This window comes from Lagopus muta, chromosome 2 (assembly GCF_023343835.1).
Source record: "Lagopus muta isolate bLagMut1 chromosome 2, bLagMut1 primary, whole genome shotgun sequence".
Taxonomy (NCBI): domain Eukaryota; kingdom Metazoa; phylum Chordata; class Aves; order Galliformes; family Phasianidae; genus Lagopus; species Lagopus muta.
Genome location: NC_064434.1, coordinates 3,510,166 through 3,526,071, shown reverse-complemented (window position 1 = coordinate 3,526,071; position 15,906 = coordinate 3,510,166). Strand labels below are relative to the sequence as shown.

The 15,906-nt window shown below is 50.1% G+C and overlaps 2 protein-coding genes across 2 annotated transcripts; one reads left to right on the top strand and one right to left on the bottom strand.

The window, feature by feature from the left end:
* Nucleotides 1-7,528: 7,528 nt before the first annotated feature.
* DEFB1 (defensin beta 1) lies at nucleotides 7,529-10,183 on the bottom strand. Its single transcript, XM_048935395.1, has 3 exons — nucleotides 10,091-10,183; nucleotides 8,001-8,088; nucleotides 7,529-7,653 (listed from the first exon to the last, which is right to left on the bottom strand). Exons 1-3 carry the CDS (start codon nucleotides 10,103-10,105, stop codon nucleotides 7,529-7,531), a joined length of 228 nt encoding a protein of 75 aa, XP_048791352.1. The 5' UTR covers nucleotides 10,106-10,183.
* On the top strand, nucleotides 9,579-15,418 carry XKR5 (XK related 5). The gene is made up of 7 exons (XM_048935334.1): nucleotides 9,579-9,651; nucleotides 10,068-10,251; nucleotides 11,115-11,296; nucleotides 11,824-12,033; nucleotides 12,140-12,309; nucleotides 12,543-12,654; nucleotides 13,172-15,418. Exons 1-7 carry the CDS (start codon nucleotides 9,594-9,596, stop codon nucleotides 14,209-14,211), a joined length of 1,956 nt encoding a protein of 651 aa, XP_048791291.1. The 5' UTR covers nucleotides 9,579-9,593; the 3' UTR covers nucleotides 14,212-15,418.
* The last annotated feature ends 488 nt before the right edge of the window (nucleotides 15,419-15,906 follow it).

The window sequence follows — 15,906 nt, the reverse complement described above, 5'->3', positions numbered from 1 at the left end:
GGGGTGAGCTCCCACTGAACCACAAAGATACGTGTTCCCCTAACCACCAAATATGTGCCCTCAGAGCAGACAGCACAGCCTGACCATGTCCTTTATTAACCCCTTGTGTCATAGGAAAGGCTAGTTTCATCCAGAGAGATGTTTCAAAAAGGACTTTGGTCTCAGTTATGCCCCTGGGGCATGCTATGCCATGCTATGCTATGCTATGCTATGCTATGCTATGCTATGCTATGCTATGCTATGCTATGCTATGCTATGCTATGCTATGCTATTCTACTCTACTCTACTCTACTCTACTCTACTCTACTCTATTCTATTCTATTCTATTCTATTCTATTCTATTCTATTCTATTCTATTCTACTCCTATTCTATTTTATTCTATTCCATTCCATTCCATTCCACTCCACTCCACTCCACTCCACTCTACCCTACCGTACTCCAGTCTAATCTACTCTTCTCTACTCTATTGGAACAGGCTGCCCACGGAGGTGGAGGAGTCACTGTCCCTGGAGGTGTTCAGGAGCCCTGAAGGATGTCAGTGGGCATGGTGGGAATGGGCTGGGGTTGGGGATTTTAGTGGTCTTTTTCAATGTTACAGATTGTGCCATTCTGTGATTCTGCTCTATTCTACTCTATTCAGGATGCTCCTGACCATGGAAGATCAACTGTGGAGAAAGAGGAGGTGACAGAGCAGCCTGCAGCTTTGGAGTTTTCCACTAGGTTCAGGTTGGGGTAGGAGAAACCTTTTTGCAAGAGGAGAGAATGAAATAACAGAGGCATTGGCCTTTCATTCGCTTTGTCTAATTGTCATGTTGTGAGCCTAATTACAACTGCCTGAGTTGTTACTGCAGCTGATGTGAATGTTGTGGATTTACTGCAAATTTATATTACCCCAAATAATCAAGAGCAAAACCAGGCTTTGAATCTTAAAAGGTTACCTGCCCCTTTTGTTCTTCTTAGATCCCATAGTGACTGCTCTTACCAGATCTGAAATCTCTGGACCTCATATGTTCAGAACAGATTTTTTACAAGAGTTACACTGGAGAATACTTTCATACTCCCTATGGGAGTGATGACTGGATCAGGACAGTGGCTCCTAGCAGGTCTGGGTGAAGAACATGCTGGTACCCATTCAACCAGCAGCACAAAAGGGCATTTTGGCAAACTAAACATACCTGAATCTGATTTCAGAATTCTTATCTTGTTCAAGCTTCTGAGGATTAATGCTACTTCTAATGAAATTAGTAACAAAAACACACATGGCTGCCACACAATCTCCCCAGAAATCACTTTTATTAAAAGAATGGCAGATGTTTGTTAAAAGAATGACCGGTGCCATGGTTCCCTGAATCCAACAACGCAAGAAGAGATCATTCCCAGACTTCTGGAGATCCTGTGCAATTACTCACACTATAACCTATGCAGAGGAAACAACAGTACCGAGTTTTCACACGTAAGTTGAAGGGGAAAATCCCACCATATAGAACTTGAATCTTGGAAGTCAGTTTAGCCACAGTCAAGTCTTAATCTTACCATCTACAGCAAGAATACCCAGAATGGCATGGCCCCAGGTAAGCATTCCCATCAGGGCATTTCCCAGGGAAGCAGAAGGTGCCACGATATCCACATCGGAGATCGTGTCTTGGAGGACGGGGAAAGCCTGAACAATTAAAAAGAAAAGGGAGACTATTCATGGGATCACAGAATAATTCAGGTTGGAAAAGACCTCCAAGATCACCCGGTCCAACCCCAGCCCATCCCCACCATGCCCATTCTGTCCCTCAGTGCCACATCCCCTGGTTCTTCAGCACATCTATGGACGGTGACCCCACCACCTCCCTGGGCAGCTGTGCCACTGCATCATCACTCTTTCTGAGAATTTTTTTTCCTAATATCCAACCTGGACCACTCCTGGTGCAACTTGAGGCAGCGCAGAAGCTATCAGTGTGATCTTCACCCTCCCCAACCCAAGTGCAAAGTCCTGAAGCAAAGCACATTTGGAGAGCGTGGGACCCCATTTCTTTTTTTCTGTGTGACTTCAGAATGTGTTATTAGGGATCACCTGTTGTAGTTGTTGTAGGGTGAGCTAGTGACAGCAAAATTTCTTTAAGCACAAAATTTGATCCACCTCCCAAAGGGGACAGAAAACCTTTATGAGACACCAATATCATACGGCTTGTATACAGCCTCACATTTCCATTTATTCCTTACCCACAGCTTGGTGAACTACCACGAAGAGGAGCACAGTGAAAAAGCAGAGGATTTTCATGGCAGAAGACAGGCTGGGAAATCCTGTCACTGCAAAGAAATGACATTGAGATGTTAATAAGCAGTGTCCCACAAACATGGTGGGCTGAGGAGTGAAGGACAGAAATCATCATTGAGAATCAGATAGAATACTCTTTATAGTCATGTGCTTTGCCTTAAAGGTTCCCTGGATGACATGTAGAAGCTTCTGTGCAGAACAATACAATTTTATATCCACCTTTTAATTACTGTGTTAATTAAGTACATTTATCCTAAGTTGCTTGATACATTGCAGTACACTGCAATAAATTCAATTTGCCTTGTGGAAGTTGTTAATTCAGACACCAAAACACGACAGTTGTTATTATATTCATGCAAGGCAGCACTAAGCACCTTTCCAAACCATTCCAAAGCAAGAGGAGAGAAGGAATCATTAAGATTGGAAAGACTATGAAGGTCATCTAGTCCAACCACCAACCCATGCCCAACCCATCAACCTGTGACCACTTTCTTGTTCACTTCCAGAACTATTTCCTCTTAGATCTCCTTCTGCAGCCAACACAAATTCTTCTTTCTAATCAATATTTGCCTAAACTAATGCTTGATGGACTGAGCTGCTGCATGGTTAAGGTTATGACAGAGTAAAGCAGCTATCCATGGAAGGTCTGAAATCTCCAGCCATTTTCAGAAGGACAGAGCTGTAGAAGAGAGGCTGAATAATGAGAAGATTTGGGTCATTACCACGAATGAGGAGGCTCTGGGTCGGAGTAGTCCTGCAGGTCAGCGTCAGCCACCCAAATGCATTAAGATGGAGGAGCAGAGAGTGGCTCTATGTGGTTTCTGGAGGCTGGGAAGGATGCTTGCTCTTCTTCTTCTTCTTCTTCCAATCAGGAGATGTCTGCAGTTCTGGGGACAGTTGAGGCGACGTTCAACAGATCTCCTCTGTTAGCATCCTCCTGTAAGGTTATTGCTTCCAAAATATTGCAGCATCACCTCAAGAAATGCGCTGAGCTGCCTGCAAAATGACCTTGGGACCTCTGTTTGTGCAACGTTAGACCACAGCGACTTGCTCAAGGTTTCTGTCATGGCAACTGCTCAGTTCAGGTGGGCTTTGTGGTTAGCGGGAGTGGTGCTAGTTGTTATTGCTCAATTTAATTGCTTGTTTAACACAGAATAATGTGCTGCATCTGTGCTAGGGAGCTAACCTGCACCAGGTTTATCTCCAGGCCAAAAGGCAGAGTCTGGCCACGTCCGTGCTATTCACCTCAGCCTCCATCGTGGTGTGGCTTTGCCTCAAGTGCCTGTTGGAGATGGTCTGAAAAGAGGTAATTAGGATGTTGTTGGTATTTAAGGAGAAACTCCTGTCAGGATTTGTTTGGTCAATGAAATAACTGCCCAGCTCATTGGTCATATTCATGACTGAGTTTTGGGTGGGATGCTGGGCAGCTTGGTGTGGTGGGGGGCAGCCCTGCTCGTGGCAGGAGGCTGGGAACTGGATGGTCTTTAAGGTCCCCTCCAACATGAGCCGTTCCATGACTGCTCTCATCAAAACCCAAAGCACGTTGCTGCAGAAGGCAAAATTAACTCTTAGAGCTGGAAGTCATAGAATCACCAAGGTTGGAAAAGACCTCCAGGATCATCCAGTCCAACCGTCCACCTCCCACCAGTATTTCCCCACAACTTTGCAAAGAGGAAGTACTGTCTCCATCGATTTTCATTGTTTTTCTTTACAAAGGTAAGAAATAGGTCACCGTAAAATGAAATACAGTAATCCAGTCCCTGCCTCCATTCACGGGTTAAGATTTCCCATTGTGCCCCTCAGGTAGAACTGCCAATTACGATCGTGTTGTCTGTGAATGTGACAGCAGCTTTCTGAGCCACAGCTTCACCACCCGTGCCAGCGGTTTTATTATCATAGAATGGTGCGAGTTGGAAGGGACAATTGAAGGCCATCTAGTTCCAACTCCCTGCAGTGAACAGGGACACCCACAGCTCCATGGGTGCCCAGAGCCTGGCCTCAAGCATTGCATTGCCAGGGGCAGAAGCACCTGCCCCTGAACATCCTCCTACACCTTCCCCATCGCAACCCCCCTCACACTTTCCATGCGCTTAGAGAAATTCCTGCTTTTTCTCCAGGGATGTGTTACAAGAGGATCTTCACCCTCCTTTTCAGGCCTCTTTCACTCCTATTTGAAGCAGACCTGCCACGTTCTATGGGAGTTACTGTTTTCTGTCAGCCCTTTGCTCACTGCTGAGCCCTTCCCTATGTGAGCCCCAACTCACTGCCTTTCATGCCCTGCGGGGATTTTTCTTAGACCTCTTTGTTTTCTTTTGGAGTCAAAGCAAATATTTTACTGCGTTCTCCAGCACAGCCTTCTTTTAGCAGCTTCCAGGCTGCCTGCAGGCTTCTTGCTCCTCTTGGCTGCTTCTTTTGATGCTTTTTTGCACTCATTTTTGCTTCTTTTTGAGACTGGATATTCACACATTAAATATATATGATCTCATTGTGCAGTTAAAGTTAATTGTACTGTTGTTATTGCTACAGAGAGGCTGACAAACAGTTTCTGTCTGTTTTTTAGCACCTTTGCACCACTCACTCCCAAATCCAGAAGAAACTTTCCCTGGAGGTGCCAGGATGTTTTTTCCCCTGAATCAGCCTTTTGTATCAAAAATACAATCTCTATACCCTCCCAGTATCCTGGCCCACCCCTCACAACTGCTCTGAGCATCATGCAGCAGGGGTGACCCATCCTTTGGGTCCATCGAGGAGGGACTGTTGCTCCAGCCTCCCACTCAGGTGCTGGCAAATATTTGGGTGGTAGCAACACACTGGAGTGGCTCAGCAGCTGAGGGCCAGCTGGGTCCATGTGACATCCCATCTGTAGGCTCCCTTTTCCTCTGCCACCTCCTGCCCTATGTGGGGGACAGTGCTAATGGGGACACGTGGTCGTGCAGTTGGCTGTGACGCTCGCTATCGTTCTCATGATACCTCCATGCCCCGCATCTTGCCAAGCCTTAGCTTAAAGTTTTCAAATGCTGAAGGTGTTTCCAGTTCAGCACAGCCCAAATCTTACAGCATCCATCTTTCCAATCGAGGGAATCCACCTGAGTTTAGTGAAAAAAGAGATTGTTCCATACCTGCCCCATCGTAGCCACAACGTAGAGACATTTCTGGGTTGTGGTGGCCAGCAGCAGTTGTGTACCACACAGAGGGATCTGCTGTCCCCACCTGTTGGTCATATTTAAGGAAGATATTGCACGCTCTTTTCTTAAGAGCACCTGCACTTGCTCTGGAAAGGGATAAACAGAATCAGACATCAGAGCAGAAGACTCAAGATCTTTCTTCTCCTCCTGGCAGGAGACCAGGAGGCAATGACCTTTCTGACATCTCCCCAGTTCATCCCCCACGTTCTTCATCTGTTCATGACAAGCTGAGATTCTTGCACTACCTTTAATGCCATTGGTTTCCTAATTGCAATTGTTATACAACCACTGTGGAGTCTCATTCACAGCTATTCCAGCAAACCAGCCCTGTGAGAGTCACCACACCTTTTTGGCATCCCACCAAATTCCTGCTTTTTTGGCTATAATTATTTCTTCTTCCTGAACAAAAGGAGTTAACCTTAATCCTGGGTGGAAGAGCGTGGCATAATGAGAACAGCAGGAGCTTTGTGTTTGTTTAGCTGCCTCCTACAGGCCATGCAAGGCTCAGTTCACAAGCACGAAGGACTTTCCAATCCCTAGATGGAAGGAATGATTGAGGTTCAAATAGCACCTTTGGGCTCGGAGAACCTGATTATTATTAATGACTGTTTCTTTGGTCATGGCAACGTGCTGTACAATAACACCAAGTGCAGTGCATGTTTATTCCAGGTTGAATAAATCTGAAATGCAGAGTTGACCAAACCCTGTCCTGACGCGGGCCTGCATAAGGCATGACCTAGAAAACCTTTCCCAAGTTCTGTAGGTGCTCACGAGCTGGATGTGGATGGATGACACAGAATCATGGGATCACAGAATGGTTTGGGTTGGAAGAGACCTCAGAAGCTATCTAATTCCAGCCCCCATGCTGTGGGCAGGGTTAAGAGTGCATGCCAATACTTCAACCCAACATCACATACCAGTAGTGATCCCAACCCCACATCATTCCATCAGAAGAGAGGTGGCCAGCAGGGACAGAGAAGTTGTGGATGCCCCGTCCATCCCTGGAGGTGTTCAAGGCCAGGTTGGATGGGGCTCTGGGCAGCCTGGGCTGCTATGAAATGTGAGGTGGGTGGCCCTACCTGCAGCAAGGGGTTGGAGCTTCATGATCCTTGATGCCCTTTCCAACCCAAGCCATTCTATGGTTCTGTGATTCTATGATCATTCCCAACAGCTCCACAGCCACCATGGGCAGGGCTGTGGAGAACAAATGGCCATAGACCTCAGAAATCAGAGGGATCAAAACACACCTCACCAATTAATGGTTTAAAAAGCTTAGCGTTATTACCCGTGCTTTATTACATATTTACACAAATAATTTGCAAAGTAGGCTCTTTGAATACATGTTACAGAAGAGAAAAAGGGTACAAACTGCTTCTACTTTGTAAGTTCACAAACCACTTCTACTTTGTAAGCTCAGAGCCTGCAGGAGAGCAGAAGACTTCAGTGTCCAGCTGGGTCACAAAAGAGGGCAGGTGGGAGTTGGCCATGATGGAAGATGAAAGCCTTCAGATGAGACACTTAAAAGGAGATGTGAGGAAATTTAGGGTCTAAAGAAAAGAAGCGAGATCCTACAGTGAAGAAAGGAAGGTGAGGGTGATATCTCGCATTCACACATCTGTTCAGAAAATACTGCATGAGGAAGGTGGGCAGATTAACAGACATGAGCCTCCTAAATATGATGTGGCCTTTGGGGCTTTGTGGGCGGCTGTCACAGGAAAGTTGAGTGTGACAGGTCTGCATTGCATGGGAGGCACGGTGCTGCTCTTGACACAAGTAGGAAATTCCCATCAAAAAACATCTTTGGAAAAGAGGGGAGTTGTCCCATTTCAGGCTCACAGCTCACCCTGCCTCGGTGGCGGTGGAGGGGCAGCATTCAGGGGATGAGGAGCACAGCGATTCCCTAGATATGGATCTACGGACAAAGAGCGAGGCTTCCTGCCAAAGTGCCTTTCCCAGCTCCAGGATAGCAACACAACAAACAACAGCATGGCCACGTAGGGAAGGATGATGTTACACTACTGCTGTCATTGCTAGTGACACTACCAAGGCTACCAGCTCGACACAGACCATGGAATGTCACCAAAAGGGTCTGCAGCACTTTGCCAGTCCATTGTAGCAGGTACCAGTGGATCTCTTGAAGAAAGGACACAGCAAGAATGAACACTTGCCCTTCATCTTCCGACACGTGACCGTGTCCGACTCTGCAATGGAGGAAAAGAACCTGTGAGACTCTTCCATTGGACTTCCAAGCGTGAAGAAATCTGGTCCCCATGCTAGCAGCTCAGCCTGCAGGTAGCACAGGTCGGTTCAGCAAGAGGAATGTGAACCCACTGTTGAGTTTTGCTGCAATGTCTGAAAGCATCCACGCAGGCTGTGAGGTTCTCCCCCCTAGTCCTGAAAGTGCCAACTGGAGTTTGCCTACTCAGCACTCGTCTACCAGACCCAGCACCAAGCATCACATCGATGCGTCACGAGTTCATTCCTCACTTACAGAACATAAAAAACTTCCCAAACATAAAAAATGACCTTTGATTATATTTACACTTACCTGGAGCAGCCTGGGGTACTGCCAGCAGAACAAGAAGCAGGAGGAATATGCCCGTGGCTTTGGCTGACATTGCCATGTCCCACTGAAGCTGCTGAGACCAAGAGGAAGGAATGAACCTCTCTTTATAAAGCTTTGTTGAATGTGATCACCAGGGATGTAGCAATCTTACAAATAACAGGTTTGAAGGATGTGTGTGGTAACCTCCAATTACAATTCCTGTGTGGATGCATAGCACAACATGCTCCACCCCAATAAGCCTGCAAAAATGGGGCAGACATCCCATGCCACTCCATCCCATGTTACGCCACCCCATGCCAGCCCATGCCATGCTATGTGCAGAGGTGATTTCACCACTGTCTGTATTTAGTTTCATTGGAGATGTGAGTGGCTTTTTAGCATAACAAAAGGAAATATAGGCTGTAGACCATACATCACTTTTTTTTTTTCATTCAGGGGATGCTTAAATGCAAGTCCTGCAGGATGCAAAGTTCTTCCATGGTTGGAAAAATCAGTGCCAGAGACAGAAATCCCAGTTGCACTCCTTCTAAAATCAGAGAGTAGTTTGGCTCCCCAGCCAGCAGGACATCCCTGAGCACACAGGTTTGGGTCACTGTTCATATGCAAGTATCAAGAGGGAAGCATGGGGCATGGAGAGACAGGCATTACACACTGGGTATCTATAGAGAACTCGGGAAACAGAGTTGGATGACAGACTGCTGCTTAAACCAGCAGAGTCCAGGCTTAGTTCCAAGGGTTGCCAAGGAACTTGCTGAAATTAAAAAAAAAAAAACAGCAGAAAAATGAGTGAAATCCCCCAAACATGCTCATATGGGATGGGATGGGATGGGATGGGATGGGATGGGATGGGATGGGATGGGATGGGATGGGATGGGATGGGATGGGATGGGATGGGATGGGATGGGGTGGGATGGGGTGGGGTGGGATGGGATGGGATAGCATAGCATGGGACAGCAAGGGATGAGATGGGATGTCCTGACATGGGATGTCATGACATGGGATGAGATGGGATGGGATGGGATAGCATAGCATGGGACAGCAAGGGATGAGATGGGATGTCCTGACATGGGATGTCATGACATGGGATGAGATGGAATGGATGGGATAGCATGGCATGGCATGGCACGGCATGGCACAGAACGGGATGGGTTGGGACGGCATGGGATGCCATGGGATGGGATAACTCCTGACGGCCCAGTGGATCCGCGGAGCTTCGGGAGCATCCTGCATGATTTTCCAAAACCACTCACAAATGTGTGGCCGCTATTTGGACTTCATTAGCAGCCATCTATTCCGACGGAGGGGAGGAAAAATAACGCGACTAATCTGCGGCAGCACCTCACTCCGTGCCCCGGCTGCCACCTAGTGCTCAGTGCCGCGGGGACAAGAGGGGACATCGGGATGCGCCAACCATCCCCACGGTCCACGCGGGGCCCCAAAAAGCCTGCGAAAAGCAAGCAGCATGACGTAACGACCCCGCGGCGGGGCGGGGGGAGGCACATGTGGGGAGGTGCTCCCGTGTTTCCTCCTCCTCTTCCTCCTCCTCTTCCTCCTCCTCCTCTTGCTGCGCGCAGGATGCGCGGGTTTTGCCCGGCGCTCTGCTTGGCGCTGCTGGCGGCGGAACGCGGAGCGAGTGAGTGAGCGCGCAGCGTGCGCGGGAATTGCGCGGGGAGAAAGGAGAGAGCGCTGTGCCTCCGTGCTCGCATCACCCCTAGCCTGGACCCCTCCGCTTGCCCCTCCTTTACTCCCTAAACGAGGGGTTTCGGGATCCGCGCAGCCTCTAGCTATGTTCTCCTTTATAAAACAAAAAAGAGAAAACTCTGAAAATGTTGAATTTTTTTCTTAAATTTGAAGCTGGGCACGCTTTATCTGAACCCGCCTTTAGCTGTGTCCCTGGGTAGTGACGGCTGTGCTGCTGCTGACAAGCCCTGAGGAGCTGGCAGCCCAAGATAAGAGTGGGACACGGGCTGTGAACTTATGGGGAAGTAGTGGGTTGTATCTTTTTGGTGTGTGTGGCATCCCCAGCACTGCCTCCCTCTTACTTTCCAGGGCTCTGCACCATCATCCATTACCTTTCCCATGGGCATCTGGGCTGGTTTTGTGGGACCATCACCTGCCTGGTACCTGGCTACGTGGCACAACTCCTCAGCATCCTCTGGTTGAAGGCAGATGGACACCCTCCAGGCTGTAGTGTCCTGGTTCTCCACATCCTACAGTTTGGCCTCTGGAAGCGGTGAGAGATTTACCCCACAGTCCATCCAGCCTCCCTAACCCTGCCCAAAATGGTGTGGACATCACATCCCATGTCATCCCAACCCATGCCATTCCATGTAATCCCATCCTATGTCATCCCAACAAATGCATTGCCACCCGGTCCCATTCCGTGTCATGACATCCCATCCCATGCTATCCCAACCCATGCCTTGCCATCTTGTTCAATCCCATGCCATGCAATCTCATCCCATTCTGTCCCTTCCCATCCTATGCCATTCTATCACATGCCATCTTGTGCCATCCCATCCTATCCCATCTCATGCCATGCCATGCCATTCCATCTCATTCCATGCCATCTCATCTCATCCTATGCCATCCCATCCCATCCCAACTTCCCACTTCATCCCATCTCATCATCTCATGCCATGCCATGCCATGCCATGCCATGCCATGCCATCCCATCCTGTCTCAAACCATCATTCCATGCCATCCCATCTGATGCCATCCCATCCCATGCCATTCCATCTCATTCCATGCCATCTCATCTCATCCTATGCCATCCCATCCCATCCCAACTTCCCACTTCATCCCATCTCATCATCTCATGCCATGCCATGCCATGCCATGCCATGCCATGCCATGCCATCCCATCCTGTCTCAAACCATCATTCCATGCCATCCCATCTGATGCCATCCCATCCCATGCCATTCCATCTCATTCCATGCCATCTCATGCCATCTCATGCCATCTCATATCATCCTATGCCATCCCATCCCATCTCAACATCCCATCCCATCTCATCATCTCATCCCATCCCATGCCATCTCATCTCACCCGATGCCATCCCATTCCATCCCAACCCATCCTGCTGATTCTTGCAGGTACTGGGATATTTTGTGGATGGAGGTGAAGACAAACAGCAGTGCAGGTACTGGGGAGATGCTGATGTGGCATGCAGATGTGTGTTTGCTGAGGCTCCTGGAAGCCCTGCTGCAGAGTCTGCCTCACCTCCTGCTGCAGGTCTATGTTGTCGTGGTCAGTGAGCCATCCAGCCTCATCCCTGGTGAGTCTTTGGGCTATGCATGGATTTTCACAGCTGGCACACTCATGCCTTGGTTGAGTTTGAACCCAACATATATTCCCTACGTTCATCCCACAGTGTGCTGTCGTACTGAGCAGTTAGGGTTTGGGGCTGCTTCATGGAAAAAGGGAATTTTCAGCTCAGTTTTCCAAAGGGAGAGGTTGGGGTGTAAACAAGGTCATCTTCACTGGTTGGTGTTAGGCTCTGGTAGGACTGGAGATGGAGTTGAGGATTTGGGTGGGGAGATCTGGATAGGGAGAAGTTAGGGTAGTATGGTCAGGTTGTGGTTGGACTTGATGATCTTTAAGGTGTTTTCCAACCTGAACGATTGTATGATTCTGTATCAATGCAAGTGTGCAAAGGAGACTCTATCTGGCAGGAATGAGTTGAAACCCTCCATCTGGCAGGACCCTCTGTCTACTGTGCTACAGATAGCTCCCGAGAGCACAGATCCTACAAGGCAATCAGGCATCCTTCGAGCACTCAGAACTTTCCCTGTCCCCACACAGCTGTCAGTGCTGGGCTGTCCCTGCTGTCCCTCTCCTGGGCTTTGGTCTCCTACAGCCACTCCTGCTGCCTGCTGAGACCTGGCCACGTGTGGCTGCCAGCCGCAGCCCTGCTCTGCCTGCTGCTCTGGAGGATGGGGATGCTGACAAGCAGGGTCCTGGCCCTGGTGCTCTTCACCAAGCTCTATTCCTGCTGGGTTCTGGCTGTGGCAGGTAAGAGCAGCACTCGTTGTCCTTACACCCCGTCCCATTGCCAGCTGTGGGGATGCTCCCACTGACCCCGAGTCACTTGTATCTTTTTGGTGCCATCCCCTCGCAGGCACCCACTGGGTGCTGATGTCCTTCTGGCTGGTGGCCCTGCAGAGTGACATTGTGGCCCAGCCCTGCCACTGGAGGCTGTTCAACGTCCTGCTGGGAGCCGTGTACATCTTCTGCTACATCAACGTCCAGCCTGGTCCCTCCAAGCACCGCATGGCTGTGTTCTACGTGGTGAGTACCCAGCATGTGGCTCTGGGCAGCCTGATCTGCTGGTTGGCGACCCTGCACATAGCAGGGGGTTGAAACCAGATGATCATTGTGGTCCTTTTCAACCCAGGCCCTCCTATGATTCTATGAATATCTATATTGCAAGATACAACATCCATCATCAGGGGCTGGAAACTGGGTGGTTTGCATCATCAGAAGCATATTGGAGGATGTAACGATGGCTCTCTGCCCCGTAGGTAATGCTGATGGAGAACATGCTCCTGCTGCTGCTGGCCACTGAGTTCCTGCAGGCAGAGATGGGGCACAGCCTACGTGTGAGCTGGGCTGCCATGGCGGGAGCTGCCCTTGGTGAGATCTGCTGCAGTCTGCTGGGTTGCATGTGTGGAGAGCAGCAAATTCCTATCGTGTTTGCTTTATTTCTTCAAGAGTTTATTGGTTATCCAATGCTGAGTTCCATGGGCTTAAGTAAGACAGTGTTGTAGTATCAGAGCGGTGAGGTTGGGAATGGCCTCCCAGCAGCACAGGTGGGAAAGAAGTGTCTGGTGAGATCCTTAAAAGCGATGATGGTGGGGTTTTGGGATTTGAGAAGGACCCATCCCACCTCGCACACACTCACAGGCTTCTGAACTGGATGTGGAGGCATCCTTGGAGCTGATGTCCAGTGGGAATGGGAGGTTGCTATGAAACTGGTCATGCAGGAGGAACCGAGGGTGTCTTGAAGTGAGATGTGGATGTGGCTGGAGGGCCAGCACACTGCAAAGTATTGCTGCCCAGCAGTATCTTGCCAAGGAGAAACCTGCTCTCTCCTGCACACGCTGAATGCAGCCAGGATTCATCCCTTGATGCCTTCCTGCTCTTTTTGCAGGTGTTGCAGCCATGGTGGTTTATTACAGCCTGCTCCATCCCAAATCCTCCAAGATCAGGCAGGGCATCCTGCAGAACTCCAGCTGTGCTGCTGGCAATGAGCAGGCTGCTGGGAACAGCTCCTGCGTGGGGCAGAGCTGGGGAATTTCAGGAGATGGAGAATCATTGCCTGCAGAAAGGACCACAGTAACTCCCAAAACTGGGAACAGCTCATCACTCTTCCAGCTCGAAGGGCTTTCGGAGGATGGATGGACAAATCACCACCATTGGCTGCTGGTGAAGCTGGCCTTGAAGACGGGAGACGTGTCGAAGATCAACGCAGCTTTCGGGGATGCTGGTGTGGGAGAGCTTTACCCTGAAGGGTGGGAGATGGGAGCACCCCAACCTGGGGCTGAGCCTTCCTTCCCCACAATGGAAATCGCTCCTCAGGGCTTTGGATTGGGTTTAGTAGAGGAGAAGACGATGGTGGTGAGGAATGGAGGAGGCAGCAAACATGAAATCGGTGCTGGAAGGGACAGAGGAGGGCTGGAGGCTGCTGGCCACCCTGCCATCCCTTCACCTCACAGCTCCTCTGCATCCCTATCTGAGGGCTCCTCGGTGTACTTCAGTGCCAACACAGGTGGCATCACCTCTCCTGGTGCAGTGATGGTGACAGCATCCTCCACAGCCCTGCTGGAAGGGGACAGCAAAGCCTGCTCTTCCCCAGGATGCCTAGCAGGAGGAGGGGGAAGAGGAGAAGATTTATCCCTTGAGACAGCGAGCATCAGCCCCATCCTGGGCTCTTGTACCCACAGGCACCTGCAGAGTGACTGTGGGGTGGCAGGTCCCCCCAAGGAGCTGCGTGTGGGGACAGAGGGAGCCCTTCTGGAGTGGCATCACCTGCACTACACCCATCCCTGTGAAACACGGGGGGTTGTTGGTCTGAGGAGCAAGCTGAAGCCACCACGCTTCACCTCCACCCCCAAAGCTGACTCCAAATGTTCCCAGCGAGGACTGAGGGATGTGGAAGAGAGGAAGGATGTGTCTGGGATGGTGGAGTGACCCTGCGTTGTCACCGTGGGACAGAACTGGGGTGGCTGCTTTGCTCAATGAGATGCAATAGGGAAGTTCATGCTGACCTCAAAGGCTGTCCCTGTGTGCCCATGTGGTCCTTTGTCACCAGGAGGTCTCCTCCCCTCCTGGTACTGCTTCTTCTCTTTCCTCTGGAGAGCATTAGTGGATGGAAGGGCTGAAAAGCCTGGGTTTAGGTATTTATTATGTTTATTTAACCCTATGGGCAGTTGGAGCATCCTGCCCTTCTTGCATAGGTGATGATGTTGGGAAAGGTGGCCTTGAACATCATAGAATCATAGGATCATTTCAGCTGGAAAGCACCCTTAAAGGTCATCTAGTCTACCTCCAAGTGCCCAGAGAAGCTGCTGCCCAAAGCAGGAGCTGCTCATGACAAACAGGTGCCTAAACCAGAAACATGATGGGTTTTATTTCCATATGTTTACTTTGGGGTAGAGCAAGCCCTGCATTAAGGCTCAGCAGTGCTTGATCAATTCTTCTCCCTCCACAGAGAGCTTGACCAACTGCTGGGACCGCATCGGAGCCCAGTTGCTCTACGTATGGCAGGTGACAACCTCAGGACATTGAATTACAGCCATGAGACAGGTCTGCTGGCTTCCCCATGGCTGTGGGGATTGAGAACTGGTGGGCACTGCCTGCTAGGGAAAGCCTCCAAAAGGATGGGCACAGAACCACAGAATGGTTTGGGTTAGAAGAAACCTTTAAGATCATCCAGTTCCAACCCTCTGCTGTAGGCAGGGACACCTCCCTCTAGACCAGGTTGCTCACAGCCCCATCCAGCCTAGCCTTGAATGTCTCCAAGGTGGAAACATCCAGAACCTCACTGGGCAACCTGTTCCAGCGTCTCACCAATCTCCCAGTAAAGAATTTCTCCCTGATATCCATTCTAAATCTGCCCTCTTTCAGTGTAAAGCCATTTCCCCTCGTCCTGTTGTGGTGTGAGGAGTGGTGAAACAAAGCTGCCAAGCAGAACTCGCTGCTCAGAAGGGCCCCAGCCGGACGTGTTCCATCAGGCTGAGCTGTGCTCTGGAAACCCGGTTGGGCTGTTTGGGACTGCAGCTGCCTTCCAACGTGACAACAGCTCCATACCTCCGCCCTGGCCCCAGCACAGCTGTATTTTGCTTTGCTCTGCAGGGAGGAAGCAGTTGCAGCAGCTTTTCCTGAGCCCCCCTCGCTGCGCGCATCGCACGGAAGGCAGCCGAGCTGTCAGAGCACTCCTGAAGTTTTGATGCAGTTTGTTTTTCTTATCCTTGACAATATAGAATTGCTGCTTTAAGAAAACAAACCGGGCTTTGCCGTGTCTGTGCGTTGTGCAGGGGTGCTCAGTGCCTGCTCATCAGCACGCAGCCCCTGGGGGTCGCAGTTGGAGATGTGGGACCTGGCTCCCCTGCTGCCTAACTCCAGATTATAGAATCACAGAATGGCCTGGGTTGAAAAGGAGCACAGTGCTCATCCAGTTCCAACCCCCTGCTATGTGCAGGTCACCAACCAGCAGCCCAGGCTGCCCAGAGCCACATCCAGCCTGGCCTTGAATGCCTGCAGGGATGGGGCATCCACAGCCTCTTTGGGCAACCTCTGCAGCTGCAGCTGTTCCTCTCCATCTCCTCTGGGGTGGAAGCACGAGGCGTCCCATTAACCTGGTGCACACCCACAGCTTTCTCAAGA